At 46.1% G+C, this 16,143-nt stretch overlaps 1 protein-coding gene across 9 annotated transcripts in view; it reads right to left on the bottom strand.

The window, feature by feature from the left end:
- stim1b (stromal interaction molecule 1b) overlaps window positions 1-16,143 on the bottom strand; it is a 163,696-nt gene that overhangs the window by 56,156 nt on the left and 91,397 nt on the right. For all 9 annotated transcript variants that reach the window (XM_041199071.1, XM_041199075.1, XM_041199072.1 and 6 more), the window contains exon 4: window positions 15,582-15,693. In XM_041199071.1, the coding sequence (XP_041055005.1) occupies window positions 15,582-15,693 (112 nt within the window). The remainder of the gene's footprint in view (window positions 1-15,581; window positions 15,694-16,143) is intronic.

The following is a 16,143-nucleotide window of genomic DNA, read 5'->3' as shown; positions in this document are numbered from 1 at the left end:
CCTCTTATTTTGCTAATGTTCATTAATCACCCAAATCTTAATCTTCTGGTTTCTAATGTAAGTATCAACAGATTCAATAGATTACAATGTTCCCTAATGGCTCAGTGGGAAAACACCCTGCTATACCATGTAATAAAAGATTGTCAGGTTAATGCAGCCTTGCTTTGATACCTATCCCATACTAAGGAGATCTCAACTGGAGAGGTGAATTTACCTTTAGCCTTAGCTCACTTAGCTAGGATGCAGAGGCGGTGGCAAAAATCCAAGCCCAAATTTTGTCCAGGACTTGCTGCATTTGGACATGGGCTGCTTCAGTATCTGAGGAGTCGCAAATGGTGCTGGACATTGTGCAATCATCAGCCAACATCCCCACTTCTGACCTTATGATGGAGGGAAGGTCATTGATGCAGCAGCTGAGGATGGTTGGGCCGAGGACACTTCCCTGAGAGTATGTCCCGAATCAGTCAATTTAACAGCTTCACCGTCATTTTTACCAATATCAGTGTTTTATTTCGGTCATTAGTTTGGTGAAATGCAGCCAGTTTTGGGCTTTTAGCACACACTTATGAACTAGACTGAAATGCCAAAAGAGATTTCACTTGGGGCTTTTAACAGTAGAAATGGAAACTGCCACCAACAATCAGGGCTGGAGTCAAAGCCAGATCCCAGGGGGGGAAGGATAATGTAGTAATCCAGTGTACAAGTCAAGGCCTTATAATCACTTTCCCCACAGAGAGCATCCGTATAGAATGTACTCCGGACCATGGTAACTTCAGAGCTCAGAACTAAACAGCAAATCCTACAACTTCTCCCCATCCCATGCACAGAATTCTTACGAAGCTTTTCTCAAGTCCTCACACCCTTCCCAAGGCCTGGGGCCAACCCAGGCTTCTCCATAATTGAGAGTCAAGACTGAAATGAAAGCTTTTGAAGGAGTTGGCAAATTGGATAATGAATGGGCTGACATTAACAAGAAAATGCTGGTGACTAATTACAGTGTTAATTGTACTGCTGAAACCACAGCCAGGAACTTGTCATGAACATGACTCAGAATCACTAGAAGTGAAGCTGCTTTAAGCAGCTTTCTCCAAATAAAAGGTGTGGCTATGGGTACCCGCATGGGCCCCAGCTATGCCTGTCTCTTTATGGGGTATGTGGAACATTCCTTGTTGCAGTCCTACTCCGGCCCCCTTCCACAACTCTTTCTCCAGTACATCGATGATTACTTCGGTGCCGCTTCATGCTCTCGACAGGACTTGGAAAAATGTATTAATTTTGCTTCCAATCTCCACCCCTCCATCATTTTCACATGGTCCATCTCTGACACTGCCCTTCCCATCCTTGACCTCTCTGTCTCAATCTCTGGTGATAGACTGTCCACCAATATCCATTACAAACCCACCGACTCCCACAGCTATCTCGACTACAGCTCCTCACACCCCGCTTCCTGTAAGGACTCCATCCCATTCTCTCAGTTCCTTCGCCTCCGTCGCATCTGTTCCGATGATGCTACATTCAAAAACAGTTCCTCTGACATGTCCTCCTTCTTCCTTAACCGAGGTTTCCCACCCACGGTCGTTGACAGGGCCCTCAACCGTGTCCGGCCCATCTCCCGCACATCCGCCCTCACGCCTTCTCCTCCCTCCCAGAAACATGATAGGGTCCCCCTTGTCCTCACTTATCACCCCACCAGCCTCCGCATTCAAAGGATCATCCTCCGCCGTTTCCGCCAACTCCAGCATGATGCCACCACCAAACACATCTTCCCTTCACCACCCTTATCGGCATTCCGTAGGGATCGCTCCCTCCGGGACACCCTGGTCCACTCCTCCATCACCCCCTACTCCTCAACCCCCTCCTATGGCACAACCCCATGCCCACGCAAAAGATGTAACACCTGCCCCTTCACTTCCTCTCTCCTCAACGTCCAAGGGCCCAAATACTCCTTTCAAGTGAAGCAGCATTTCACTTGCATTTCCCCCAACTTAGTCTACTGCATTCGTTGCTCCCAATGTGGTCTCCTCTACATTGGAGAGACCAAACGTAAACTGGGCGACCGCTTTGCAGAACACCTGCGGTCTGTCCGCAAGAATGACCCAAACCTCCCTGTCGCTTGCCATTTTAACACTCCAGCCTGCTCTCTTGCCCACATGTCTGTCCTTGGCTTGTTGCATTGTTCCAGTGAAGCCCAACGTAAACTGGAGGAACAACACCTCATCTTCCGACTAGGGACTTTACAGCCTTCCGGACTGAATATTGAATTTAGGTCGTGAGCTCCCTCCCCCATCCCCACCCCCTTTCTGTTTCCCCCTTCCCTTTTTTTTTTCCAATAAATTATAAAGATTTTCCTTTTCCCACCTATTTCCATTATATAAAAAAAACCCCACTAGAGCTATACCTTGAGTGCCCTACCATCCATTCTTAATTAGCACATTCGTTTAGATAATATCACCAACTTTAACTTTAACACCAGCTCTAGGCCCAGCTGTGCCTGTCTCTTTATGGGGTATGTGGAACATTCCTTGTTGCAGTCCTACTCCGGCCCCCTTCCACAACTCTTTCTCCGGTACATCGATGATTACTTCGGTGCCGCTTCATGCTCTCGTCAGGACTTGGAAAAACTTATTAATTTTGCTTCCAATCTCCACCCCTCCATCATTTTCACGTGGTCCATCTCTGACACTTCCCTTCCCTTCCTTGACCTCTCTGTCTCAATCTCTGGTGATAGACTGTCCACCAATATCCATTACAAACCCACCGACTCCCACAGCTATCTCGACTACAGCTCCTCACACCCCGCTTCCTGTAAGGACTCCATCCCATTCTCTCAGTTCCTTCGCCTCCGTCGCATCTGTTCCGATGATGCTACATTCAAAAACAGTTCCTCTGACATGTCCTCCTTCTTCCTTAACCGAGGTTTTCCACCCACGGTCGTTGACAGGGCCCTCAACCGTGTCCGGCCCATCTCCCGCGCATCCGCCCTCACGCCTTCTCCTCCCTCCCAGAAACATGATAGGGTCCCCCTTGTCCTCACTTATCACCCCACCAGCCTCCGCATTCAAAGGATCATCCTCCGCCGTTTCCGCCAACTCCAGCATGATGCCACCACCAAACACATCTTCCCTTCACCACCCTTATCGGCATTCCGTAGGGATCGCTCCCTCCGGGACACCCTGGTCCACTCCTCCATCACCCCCTACTCCTCAACCCCCTCCTATGGCACAACCCCATGCCCACGCAAAAGATGCAACACCTGCCCCTTCACTTCCTCTCTCCTCACCGTCCAAGGACCCAAACACTCCTTTCAAGTGAAGCAGCATTTCACTTGCATTTCCCCCAACTTAGTCTACTGCATTCGTTGCTCCCAATGTGGTCTCCTCTACATTGGAGAGACCAAACGTAAACTGGGCGACCGCTTTGCAGAACACCTGTGGTCTGTCCGCAAGAATGACCCAAACCTCCCTGTCGCTTGCCATTTTAACACTCCACCCTGCTCTCTTGCCCACATGTCTGTCCTTGGCTTGCTGCATTGTTCCAGTGAAGCCCAACGCAAACTGGAGGAACAACACCTCATCTTCCGACTAGGGACTTTACAGCCTTCCGGACTGAATATTGAATTCAACAACTTTAGGTCGTGAGCTCCCTCCCCCATCCCCACCCCCTTTCTGTTTCCCCCTTCCTTTTTTTTCCCAATAAATTATAAAGATTTTCCTTTTCCCACCTATTTCCATTATAAAAAAAAAACCCACCAGAGCTATACCTTGAGTGCCCTACCATCCATTCTTAATTAGCACATTCGTTTAGATAATATCACCAACTTTAACTTTAACACCTATGTGTTCTATTGTACTATTGTCGTTGACATCTTTTGATGATCTGCTTCTATCACTGCTTGTTTGTCCCTACAACCACAGCCCACCCCCCCACCTCTCTGTCTCTCTATCTCTCCGCCCCCCACACACACACCTTAAACCAGCTTATATTTCAGCTCTTTCCTGGACTCGAACTCAAGTTCTGTCGAAGGGTCATGAGGACTCGAAACGTCAACTCTTTTCTTCTCCGCCGATGCTGCCAGACCTGCTGAGTTTTTCCAGGTAATTCTGTTTTTGTTTTTAACTTTAACACCTATGTGTTCTATTGTACTATTGTCGTTGACATCTTTTGATGATCTGCTTCTATCACTGCTTGTTTGTCCCTACAACCACACCCCCCCCACCTCTCTCTCTCTCTATCTCTCCGCCCCCCACACACACACCTTAAACCAGCTTATATTTCAACTCTTTCTTGGACTCGAACTCAAGTTCTGTCGAAGGGCTATGAGGACTCGAAACGTCAACTCTTTTCTTCTCCGCCGATGCTGCCAGACCTGCTGAGTTTTTCCAGGTAATTCTGTTTTTGTTTTTAACTTTAACACCTATGTGTTCTATTGTACTATTGTCGTTGACATCTTTTGATGATCTGCTTCTATCACTGCTTGTTTGTCCCTACAACCACACCCCCCCCCACCTCTCTCTCTCTCTATCTCTCCGCCCCCCACACACACACCTTAAACCAGCTTATATTTCAACTCTTTCTTGGACTCGAACTCAAGTTCTGTCGAAGGGCCATGAGGACTCGAAACGTCAACTCTTTTCTTCTCCGCCGATGCTGCCAGACCTGCTGAGTTTTTCCAGGTAATTCTGTTTTTGTTTTGGATTTCCAGCATCCGCAGTTTTTTTGTTTTTATCTCTGCTTTAAGCAGGGTCTGAATATACACACAATGCCTAATTGTGTAGAAAGCGATTACTACACAAAGCTCAGTAAATTACATTTAATCAAAGTGTCACTAAATGCAATAACTACAGAATCAAGTCAAGGCAATAAAAAGAGAATCGTGATTCAACAGCGAACAAAGTACATTTATGGGGAACACGAGAAATGAGAATAAAAACAAAAAACTGCGGATGCTGGAAATCCAAAACAAAAACAGAATTACCTGGAAAAACTCAGCAGGTCTGACAGCATCGGCGGAGAAGAAAAGAGTTGATGTTTCGAGTCCTCATGACTCTTCAACAGAACTGGGCCAGTTCTGTTGAAAGGTCATGAGGACTCGAAACATCAACTCTTTTCTTCTCCGCCAATGCTGCCAGACCTGCTGAGTTTTTCCAGGTAATTCTGTTTTTGTTTACAAGAAGTGAGAAGTTGTTTCCCTGGATCTAACTCTGAAATAAGGACATAAACCCAGACAAGCATGGCTCAGTTACTATCCAGCATTCATACTTTTATCTCCAGAGCTGACAATACACAGACTGGTATCTACCCTCCATCTTCAGCCCCACCCCTCCACTGTCCAAATGAAAAGAACAACTTGCATTTACACAATCCCTTTTATGGGGACCTGGAAAAGGGTGGGGGTGGGGGGCGTGTTCTCACAGACTAGGTGCCACACCTCACAGACTGAGTATACATTGTAAGACACGCATGGACCGCATGATGTCAGGGCTGCTCTCTCAGTATGACTACAGATTGAGACTTGCCCTCGCCCCGAGCAAGGACTTGAATACTGTCTTGTGTGTTTAGTTCTCACTACTGTTTATAGTGTTGTGCTGCGCACGGGATCACGCTGTGTTTATCTATGACCAAAACAATTTGAGCACAGTGATTTTGAGATGCAAATGCTGTATGGCACTACTTAATACATCCCAGGACCCAAGTGAGTATTGTAGAATAAGGGGATAACACTGCCAGTTGCTTGTGCTCACCTTTCCTCTCCTTTAGAACTCAGCTTACTCTTGGGCATGTGGTTTCAACTGAAGCAGTTGCCTGGGTTGTTCTATTTACCCAATATGTACTTCAGCCAAGTGATACCTTCCTTTCGATGCAATTGATGCACAAAGGCAAGCAAAGCTGTCAGCATGACGATTCTGAGATAAACGACAGTCTCTGGCAGAAAAAGATGGATAGCTCTTTCTGTTCAGGAGTCAAACCACACCCAGAGGTTGTCAACTCAAATCTAGCAGCACTACCAGAATGTAAGAAGCCTAAAATTTAGCCTATAAGGTTCAAAGGTGGATAGAGGTAGGAGGCTGGTTCAAGAATCCGGATGCTCAAATGGAAAAACAACACGACTGATATTCTCAAGAGGGTAAATGCAAAGCCAACGTCCCAAATAGCCTCTGTCATTCATATCCAGCTGGTAATTTGCCCAGTCATCATATCCGAAGTCAGGCAATGAATCCAATAGGCTTGGTGCCCTCAGCCAGGGGCATTTAAAAGATAAAGAATTTTCAGGCATAAAATACGATCCAGTTCTGAACATGGACTGCTGCGGTTCAAGGTGGCAGCTCACTAGCATCTTCTCAAGGAGATTTAGGCATTGGCAACAAATGCTGAACCGGTCATCGATGACCACATCCCATGAAAGAATTTTTAAAAAATGAGTCCCAGAGGGTCAGTGCTGAGGGAGTGCTGCATCGTCAGAGGGTCAGTGCTGAGGGAGTGCTGCACTGTCAGAGGGTCAGTTAAGGGAGCACTGCACTGTCAGAGGGTCAGTGCTGAGGGAGTGCTGCACTGTCGGAGGGTTAGTACTGAGGGAGTACTGCACTGTGGGAGGGTCAGAACTGAGGGAGTGCTGCACTGTGGGAGGGTCAGAACTGAGGGAGTGCTGCACTGTCGGAGAATCAGTACTGAGGGAGTGCTGCACTTTTGGAGGGTCAGTACTGACAGAGTGCAGCACTGTTGGAAGTCACCCAAAACTCTGCTGCCCCTGTCCTTCCTCACACGCAATCCCATTCACCCATCACTCTTGTGCTCTTGGTAAAGCAATGCCTTATCTTCAAAATTCTTATTCTTGTTTTCAAATCCCTCCATGGCCTTACCTCCCTCTATCTCTGTAACTTTCTCCAGCCTCACAAACATCCCCACCCTGCCGAAATCTCTGCGCGCCTCTAATTCTGCCCTGCTGAGCCTCCCTGATTTTTATCACTTCACCAATGGTGGCTGTGCCTTCAGCTACCCGAACCTGAAGCTCTGGAACTCCCTTCCTAAACCTCTGCAACTCTTTATTACCTTCAAGGCACTCCTTAAAATCTACCTCTTTGTCCAAGCTTTTGTCCATCTGCCTTAATATCACCTTATGAGAATCGGGGGGGGCAGAGATGAGTATGGTGGCCATTACCAAGGAGAAGGTGCTAGGAAAACTGAAAGGTCTGAAGGTGGACAAATCACCAGGACCAGATGGATTACACCACAGAGTTCTGAAGGAGATAGCTGAAGAGATAGTGGAGGTGTTAGTGGTGATCTTTCAGGAATCACTGGAGTCAGGGAGGGTCCCAGAGGACTGGAAAATCACTGATGTAACCCCCCTGCTTAATAAGGGAGTGAGGCAAAAGACGGGAAATTACAGGCCAATTAGCCTGACCTCGGTCGTTGGTAAGATATTAGAGTCCATTATTCAGAATGAGATTTCAGAATACTTGGAAGTGCATGGTAAAACAGGGCAAAGTCAGTATGGTTTCATCAAGGGGAGGTCATGCCTGACAAATCTATTAGAATTCTTTGAGGAGATAACAAGTAGGTTAGACAAAGGAGAGCCAATGGATGTTATCTACTTGGACTTCCAGAAGGCCTTTGACAAGGTGCCGCACAGGAGGCTGCTCAGTAAGATAAGAGCCCATGATGTTAGAGGCAAGGTACTAGCATGGATAGAAGATTGTCTGTCTGGCAGGAGGCAGAGAGTGGGGATAAGGGGGTCCTTCTCAGGATGGCGGCCGGTGACTAGTGCAGTTCCGCAGGGATCAGTGATGGGACCACAACTTTTCACTTTATACATTAATGATCTAGATAAAGGAACTGAGGGCATCCTGGCTAAGTTTGCAGATGATACAAAGATAGGAGGGACAGGTAGTATTGAGGAGGTGGAGAGGCTGCAGAAGGATTTGGACAGGTTAGGAGAATGGGCAAAGAAGTGGCAGATGAAATACAACGTGGGGAAGTGTGAGGTCATGTACTTTGGTAGGAAGAGTAGAGGCATGGACTATTTTCTAAATGAGGAGAGAATTCAGAAATCTGGAGTGCAAAGGGACTTGGGAGTTCTAGTCCAGGATTCTCTTAAGGTTAACTTGCAGGTTGAGTCAGTAGTTAGGAAGGCAAATGCAATGTTGGCATTTATTTCGAAAGGACTAGAATATAAAAGCAGGGACGTGCTGCTGAGGCTTTATAAGGCTCTGGTCAGACCACATTTAGAATATTGTGAGCAATTTTGGGCCCCATATCTCAGGAAGGATGTGCTGACCCTGGAAAGGGTCCAGAGGAGGTTCACAAGAATGATCCCAGGAATGAAAGGCTTAACATATGAGGAACGTTTGAGGACTCTGGGTCTATACTCGATGGAGTTTAGAAGGACGAGGGGGGATCTGATTGAAACTTACAGAACACTGAAAGGCCTGGATAGAGTGGACGTGGGGAAGATGTTTCCATTAGTAGGAGAGACTAGGACCCGAGGGCACAGCCTCAGAGTAAAGGGAAGACCTTTTAGAACAGAGATGAGGAGATACTTCTTTAGCCAGAGTGGTAAATGCATGGAATTCATTGCCACAGAAGGTTGTGGAGGCCAGGTCATTGAGTGTATTTAAGACCGAGATAGATAGGTTCTTGATTGGTAAGGGGATCAAAGATTACAGGCAGAAGGCGGGAGAATGGGGTTGAGAAACTTATCAGCCATGATTGAATGGTGGAGCAGACTCGATGGGCCGAATGGCCTAATTTCTGCTCCTATGTCTCATGGTCTTATGTGGCTCAGTGTCTAATTTTGTTTTAAAATGCTTCTGTGAAATGCCTTGGGATGTTGTATTATGTTAAAGCTACTGTATAAATTCAGGTTGTTGTTATTTTTGCTGCACTGTCAGGGGTGCCATCTTTAGATGAAATGTTAAACGAAGTCCCCAACTGCTCTCTCAGGTAGTTAAGATCCAATCCTCACTACTTAAAGAAGAGCTGAGGAGTTCCCTCCATTGTCTGGGCCAATATTTATACCTCAACAAACAGTCACTTAGAAAGATTAACTGGTTGCTATTACAATTATGCTTGTGGAAGCTTACCGCATGACAATTGGCTGTCACGTTTCCTATATTACAACAGTAACTACACTTCAAAAGCACTTTACTGGCTGTAAAGCTTTGGGACTTTTGGAGGCAGTGACAGGTGCTAAATAAATGCACGTTCTTTTAAATATTTTTGACTTTACACAAGTAAACTTGTAATCCAATCTATAGGAGTTATTACAAATTCTCCATTTGGCAGTGTTATAATACTGGTGGGGAGACGGTGACATAGTGCATAGTGGTGATGTCACTGGACTAATAATCCAGAAGCTCAGGCTAATGCTCCAGGGGCAAAGGTTCAAATCGCACCATGGTAGTTAGTGGCATTTAAATTCAATTCAATCAATTAATCTGGAATTGAAAGCTAGTCTCAATAATAATGACTATGAAGCTATGATCGAATATTGTAAAAGCCCATCTGGTTCATTGATGTTCTTTGGGAAGGAATTCTGCTGTCCTTACTTGGTCTGGCCTAAACGTGACCCCAGACCCACAGTATGGTTGACTCTTCACTGCTCTCTGAAATCGCCTAGCAAGCCAATCAGTTGTAAGTGGCTCCCCATCACTTTCTCAAGGGCAATTAGGGATGGGCAATAAACACTGGCCTTGCCAGAAATGCCTACATCCCATGAAATAAAAATAGAGATAAAGATTCAAATTTATTAGAACTAGGCGAGAAAAACTCCTCTATTCTGCACTTGTGATCTCCCACTTGTGCTCTAGTGGGTGTCGGGTGCCACTATTAATTTAATCTTTCTCTAACCACCGCCCACATCACTGTCAAGGAAGTAATAAAATTAATTTGCTTTAAAAATCATCAGATAGCAACTCCCCCACCTTATTTCAGAAAGTTCTAGAGAACTCTGTATTGAAATAAAAAAAGAGATGCAAACAAAGACTGATTGCGTGATCTGTGCTTCTGTTAAGAAAACAGTAAGTGTCACAAAGATGTGCCAACCCTAATCCTTAACCCTATTTCTCAGCTACATTCTACTCCTCAGCAACATGACGCAGAAGCGCATCAGGTTCCACATGTATGCTGTCAACACCCAGTTCTCTCTCACCACTATCTTTCTCAACCTCTCTACTGTCTCTAACTTGTCAGATTGCTTGTTGGCACAGTGCTGAATGGGCAAAAATTTCCTCCAACTGAATATCAATAAAACTGAAGCCACTGACTTCAGTCCCTGCCACATGTACCCTGTGTTACCGAGCCTCCGACTCCATTTCTCTCTGGCCATTGTTGGAGGCTGAACCAGGCTATTCAGAACCTCAATGTCTTATTTAATCCTGAGAAAGGGTTTGTGCTGTTCCAATTCTGGCCTTTTGCGCATCCCCGATTTTAAATGCTCCACCACAGGTGGCTGTGCCTTCAGTTGCCTGGGCCCAAGCTCTGGAATTCCCTCCCCAAAACTCTCCACCTCTCTTTCCTCCTTGAAGATGCTTCTCAAAACCCATCTCTCTAACCAAGCTTTTGGTGACTAGTCTTAATATCTCACTTGGTTTGGTGTTGAATTTTATGAAGCATATTTGGACACTTCACTCTGGTAAAGAAGCTACATAAATTATAGTTGTATTTGAGAGGAGTTTCCAGACCCTCATCCACTCCATCACCAAGACAGCCTATTTCCACCACGGTATCATCACCCAACTTAGGCCCTGCCTCCAACATTTAGCTGCTCAAACCCTCGTCTGTGCCTTTGTCACCACTAGATCTAACTTTCAAATGTTCTTCTTCTGGTCGGCCTCCAATTTGCCACCCTCCATATACCTGAGCTTCCCTGTGTCCTTATTTGCATCAAATCCTATTCCCCTATCACCCCTATGCTCATGGACCTATATTGGCACCCAGTTAAGCAATATCTTGACCTTAAAATTTTCATCTTTTGTTTTCAAATGCCTTCATGGCCTCACTCCTTCCTATCTCTGCAATCTCTTCCAATCCCACAACTCTCGGAGACCTCCACCTCCAAAATTCTGGAATCCTGCTCATCCCTGATTTTAATCGCTCCACCATTGATAGCCGTGCCTTCAGCTGCCGAGACCCCAAACTCTGGAATTCCCTCCTTAAACCTCTGCACAACTCTCTTCTTTAAGTCGCTTCTTAAAATCCACATGCTTAATCAAGCTTTTTTACCACCTCTCCCAATATCCAATCAACCAGGTCTTTAAAAGCCACAGGTTCCATGAAGCAAAGGGGGCAAATAAACAGACGCTCTCAATGTGTAGACACTCCTGTCCAGTGCTGATAAAACACTCCCTTCAGCCAATAACTGGGATCTGTTGTCAAGGGAATCTCACACATTGAGCGTCTTGCTGTCTCCACAGGATCCCTGCCCCAGAAAAATACTTGCTTAATTTTTTTTAAATTAATTTTAAAATTAATTTATGGGGTGTGGCCAGCATTTATTGCCCATCTCTAATTGCCCTTGAGAAGGTGGTGGTGATCTGCCTTCTTGAACCACTGCAGTCCATGTGGTGTAGGTACACCCACAGTGCTGTTAGGGAGGGAGTTCCAGGGTTTTGACCCAGCGACAGTGAAGGAACGGCGATATATTTCCAAGTCAGGATGGTGAGGGACTTATAGCGGAAATTCCAGGTGGTGGTGTTCCCATCTATCTGCTGCCCTTGTCCTTCTAGGTGGTAGTGGTCGTGGGTTTGGAAGGTGCTGCCTAAGGAGCCTTGGCAAGTTGCTGCAGTGCATCTTGTAGATGGTACACACTGCTGCTACTGTGCGTCAGTGGTGGAGAGAGTTGTGGAAGGGGTGCCAATCAAGTGGACTGCTTTGTACCGGATGGTGTCAAGCTTCTTGAGTGATGTTGGAGTTGCACTCATCCAGGCAAGCGGAGAGTATTCCATCAAACTCCTGACTTGTGCCTTGTAGATGGTGGACAGGCTTTGGGGAGTCAGGAGGTGATTTACTACTCACCGCAGGGTTCCTAGCCTCTGACCTGCTCTTGTAGCCAAGTATTTATATGACTGGTCCAGTTCGGTTTCTGGTCAATGATACCCCCAGGATGTTGATACTGGGGGATTCAGTGATGGTAATACCATTGAATGTCATGGGGCAATGGTTAGATTCTCTTTTGTTGGAGATGGTCATTGCCTAGCACTTGTGTGGCACGAATGTTACTTGCCGCTCGTCAGCCCAAGCCTGGATATGGTCCAGGTCTCGCTGCATTTGAACATGGACTGCTTCGATACCTGAGGAGTCGTAAATGGTGCTGAACGTTATGCAATCATCAGCGAACATCCCCACTTCTGACCTTATGATGGAAGGAAGGTCTTTGAAGAAGCAGCTGAAGATGGTTGGGCCTAGGACACTATCCTGAGGAACTCCTGAAGTGATGTCCTGGAACTGAGTTGATTGACCTCCAACAACCAGAACCATCTTCCTGTGTATAGGTATGACTCCAATTTAGTATGAAAGATCCCACTTCAGATCACAGCACAGTTGCTCCCATGAAGCTTCTGTCCCTCTTTCCCCAGATGCTGACTCCGAAAGTTGTGGGTTCAAGACCCACTCCAGAGACTTGAGCACATAAACCAGGCTGACAATCCCATCAGTACTGAGAGAGTGCTGTACTGTCAGAGGTCCTATCCTTTGGAGATATGTTAAACTGAGGCCTCATCTACTCAGGTGTACGTAAAAGACTCCACTGCACTGTTCAAAGAGGAGCAGAATTCTCCCTGCTGTGCTGAGTCCAATATTTATTCCAATATTTAATTTGGAGTCATAACTAGCACAAAGGAAGATGGTTGTGGTTGTTGGAGGTCAGTCATTTCAGCTCTAGGGCACCACTGCAGGAGTTCTTCAGGGTAGTGTCCTAGGCCCAGCCATCTTCAGCTGCTTCATCAATGACCTTCCTGCCAACATAAGGTCAGAAGTGGGGATGTTCGCTGATGATTGCACAATGTTCAGCACCATCTGCGACTCCTCAGATACTGAAGCAGCCCTTGTCCAAATGCATCAAGATCTGGACAATATCCAGGCTTGGGCTGACAAGCGGCAAGTAACATTCACAGCACACAAGTGCCAGGCAATGACCATCTCCAACAAGACAGAATACCGCACTATCAACATCCTGGGTTACCACTGACCAGAAACTGTACTGGACTAGCCATATAAATACTGTGACTACAAGAGTAGGTCAGTGGCTAGGAATTCTGCTACGAGTAACTCACCTCCTGACTTCCCAGAGCCTGTCCATCATCTACAAGGCACGAGTCAGGAGTTTGATGGAATACTCTCCACTTGCTTGGATGAGTGCAGCGCCCACAACGCTCAAGAAGCTCAACACCATCCAGGATGAAATAAAGTGATTGGCACCACATCCACAAACATTCACTCCCACCGACGCACAGTAGCAGCAGTGTGTACCATCTACAAGACGCACTGCAGGAATTCACCACGGCTCCTTTGACAGCACCTTCCAAACCCACAACCACTACTATCTAGAAGTACAAGGGCAGCAGATAGATGGGAATATCACCACCTGCAAGTTCCCCTTCAAGTCACTCACCATCTTGACATGGAAATATATCACCGTTCCTTCACTGTCGCTGGGTCAAAATCCTGGAACTTGCTTCCTAACAGCACTGTGGGTGTACCTACACCACATGGACTGCAGTGGTTCAAGAAGGGAGCTCACTACCACCTTTTCAAGGGCAACTAGGGATGGGCAATAAATACTGGCCCAGCCAGCGAAGCCCACATCCTGTGAACGAATAAAAAAAAATTAATTGAGGACATGGTAGCATAGCAGTTTGGTCACAGGATTAGTAATCCAGAGGCCCAGGGTAATGGGCTCAGATCCCTTCAAGGCACCTGGTGGAATTTAAATAAAATTAATAAATCTAGAATTAAGAGAGAGCACCAGTAATGCAGACCAGGAAGCCATGGCAATAAAAAATCCATCTGGTTCACTAATGTCCTTTAGGCAAGGAAATTTGCCAACATTTTCCGGTCCAGCCAACATGTGACTCCAGATCCACAGCAATGTGGTTGACTCTTAACTGCCCTCTGAAAAAGCCAAGCAAGCCACAAAGTTCAAGGGCAATTAGGAATGCACAACAAATGCTGGCCATCCCAGTGATGTACACATCGCAAAAAAAAATTAAATAATAAATAAAACTAATTATAATATAAACACAAAAATGCTGGAAAAACTCAGCAGGTCTGACAGCATCTATGCAAAGAAAAACAAAATTAAAGTTTCAAGTCCAATGTGACCGCTCTTTGGAAACTAATTGTCAAATCTGGCCATTATGACATGCCTTTAGAGGAAGCTTGTTGTACGCATACTGCTTGCCACATTTCCTGCATTATAACAGTGAGTAAAAGTACTTCACTGGCTGTAAAGGGACATCCTGAGTTTGTGAAAGGGGCAACAGAAATAAATGCAAGCCTTTCTTTCACTAACCCTGCACTTATAGAGCTCCTTATTGTGTGTCTCAAACATCTTAAAGCACTTCACATACAATCCATTACTCTGACATGCCATAAGCAAGTACAGCAGCAGGATCATTTCCTCTTCAGCATCCAAACCAATTTTACTTTAAATGATGTCTTAATCTGAGTACAGTAAAATACTCAACTACTTGCACTCTCTTCACGTGCATAAACAGCAAGGAGATGAATAACCACTTGTTGTTTTAAATGTGGCCCACTAAGGAGGACTGCTACCAGGATACTGGGAGAACTCCCCTGTTCTTCAGCTAATGATGCCATGGGATCTTCAGTGCAGCACTCCCTCAGTACTGACTTTCCGACAGTGTAGCATTCCCTCAGTACTGACTCTCCGACAGTGCAGCACTCTCTCAGTACTGACTCTCCGATAGTGCAGCACTCCCTCAGTATTGACCCTCCCACAGTGCAGCACTCCCTCAGTACTGACCCTCCCACAGTGCAGCACTCCCTCAGTACTGACCCTCCCACAGTGCAGCACCCCCTCAGTACTGACCCTCCCACAGTGCAGCACTCCCTCAGTACTGACCTTCCCGCAGTGCAGCACCCCCTCAGTCCTGGATTAGTCTCTGGAGCAGGACTTGAAAGAAGAGCCAAGCTGATAAAGCAGGATATTAATTAGATAACATACAAGGTTAGGATTTCTATTGCAACAATGATCATAAGACCACAGAAAGGTATTTGCTGGATTAGGGAATAAAACACAACACACCATTTTTTGAATGTGACAATCATGGGTTTCTGCATTAACATTTTGGCGTTTCTTCTGGAGAGACGTGCAGCACAAAAAGAGGTCATTCAGCCCATCTAGTCTGTGCATGCCCCAGCTCTTCATATTTAGCCTGTGCATATTTAGTCTGTTCAAAGCCATTATCCATATTGGACAAATACTTGAAGGAACTATGAGGAAAGAGGCAGCGCTGAATGCAGATTGGGGCAAATTCTGTGTCTGATCCGCAGTGGGTGGGGGAGAGGGTGTGGGTGAGGAGGAGGTGTACTTTGACCCATGCTGGATGAGGTTGACATATACAAACCTTGGCATATCATGCCCATTTATGTGTAGTTTTCTGAAGTGCTCTTCATATTGTGGTAACTCGACATAGTTGATGAGCCACTCGATCACCTCCTCTCCTGTCCAGTTAAACACTGCATGAAGAAAACAGGAAGATACGATTAGGTGCTGACAGGGTCAGGTCAAGGAGGAGCTACACAGACTGTGTGTAACCAGCAGGAGGGGAATCCTTCCCTGAACTAACTTCCACCACTTTTTGAGTTGTAAGGCTGCAGACAAAGCTTGCGATGAAGCACAGGCAAGACTGATCAATGGAATTAAACCCCATTCCAGTTCGAAGGTTATGGTTCACTGGGATGTCCTCTGCCACTAACGGGAATGGGCAGAAATCGCAGAATGGTCAGATTGAAAACTCGGGCCACAGCTCATGAACTCTGCTCCCAGAGCTGAAGGAGGAGGAGAAGGTTAAACCACATTCCCTGCACGTGGTCTTGTGAAAGCAGTCCACTCCACAGAGGATTGAGATCAGTCACAATCATGAGGAAACTTGACATACAGGCTGGAGATGAAGAATGAGGGGGCAC

The sequence above is a fragment of the Carcharodon carcharias genome, chromosome 11 (genome assembly GCF_017639515.1).
Source record: "Carcharodon carcharias isolate sCarCar2 chromosome 11, sCarCar2.pri, whole genome shotgun sequence".
Taxonomy (NCBI): domain Eukaryota; kingdom Metazoa; phylum Chordata; class Chondrichthyes; order Lamniformes; family Lamnidae; genus Carcharodon; species Carcharodon carcharias.
This window is presented reverse-complemented; position numbering and strand designations above follow the sequence as displayed.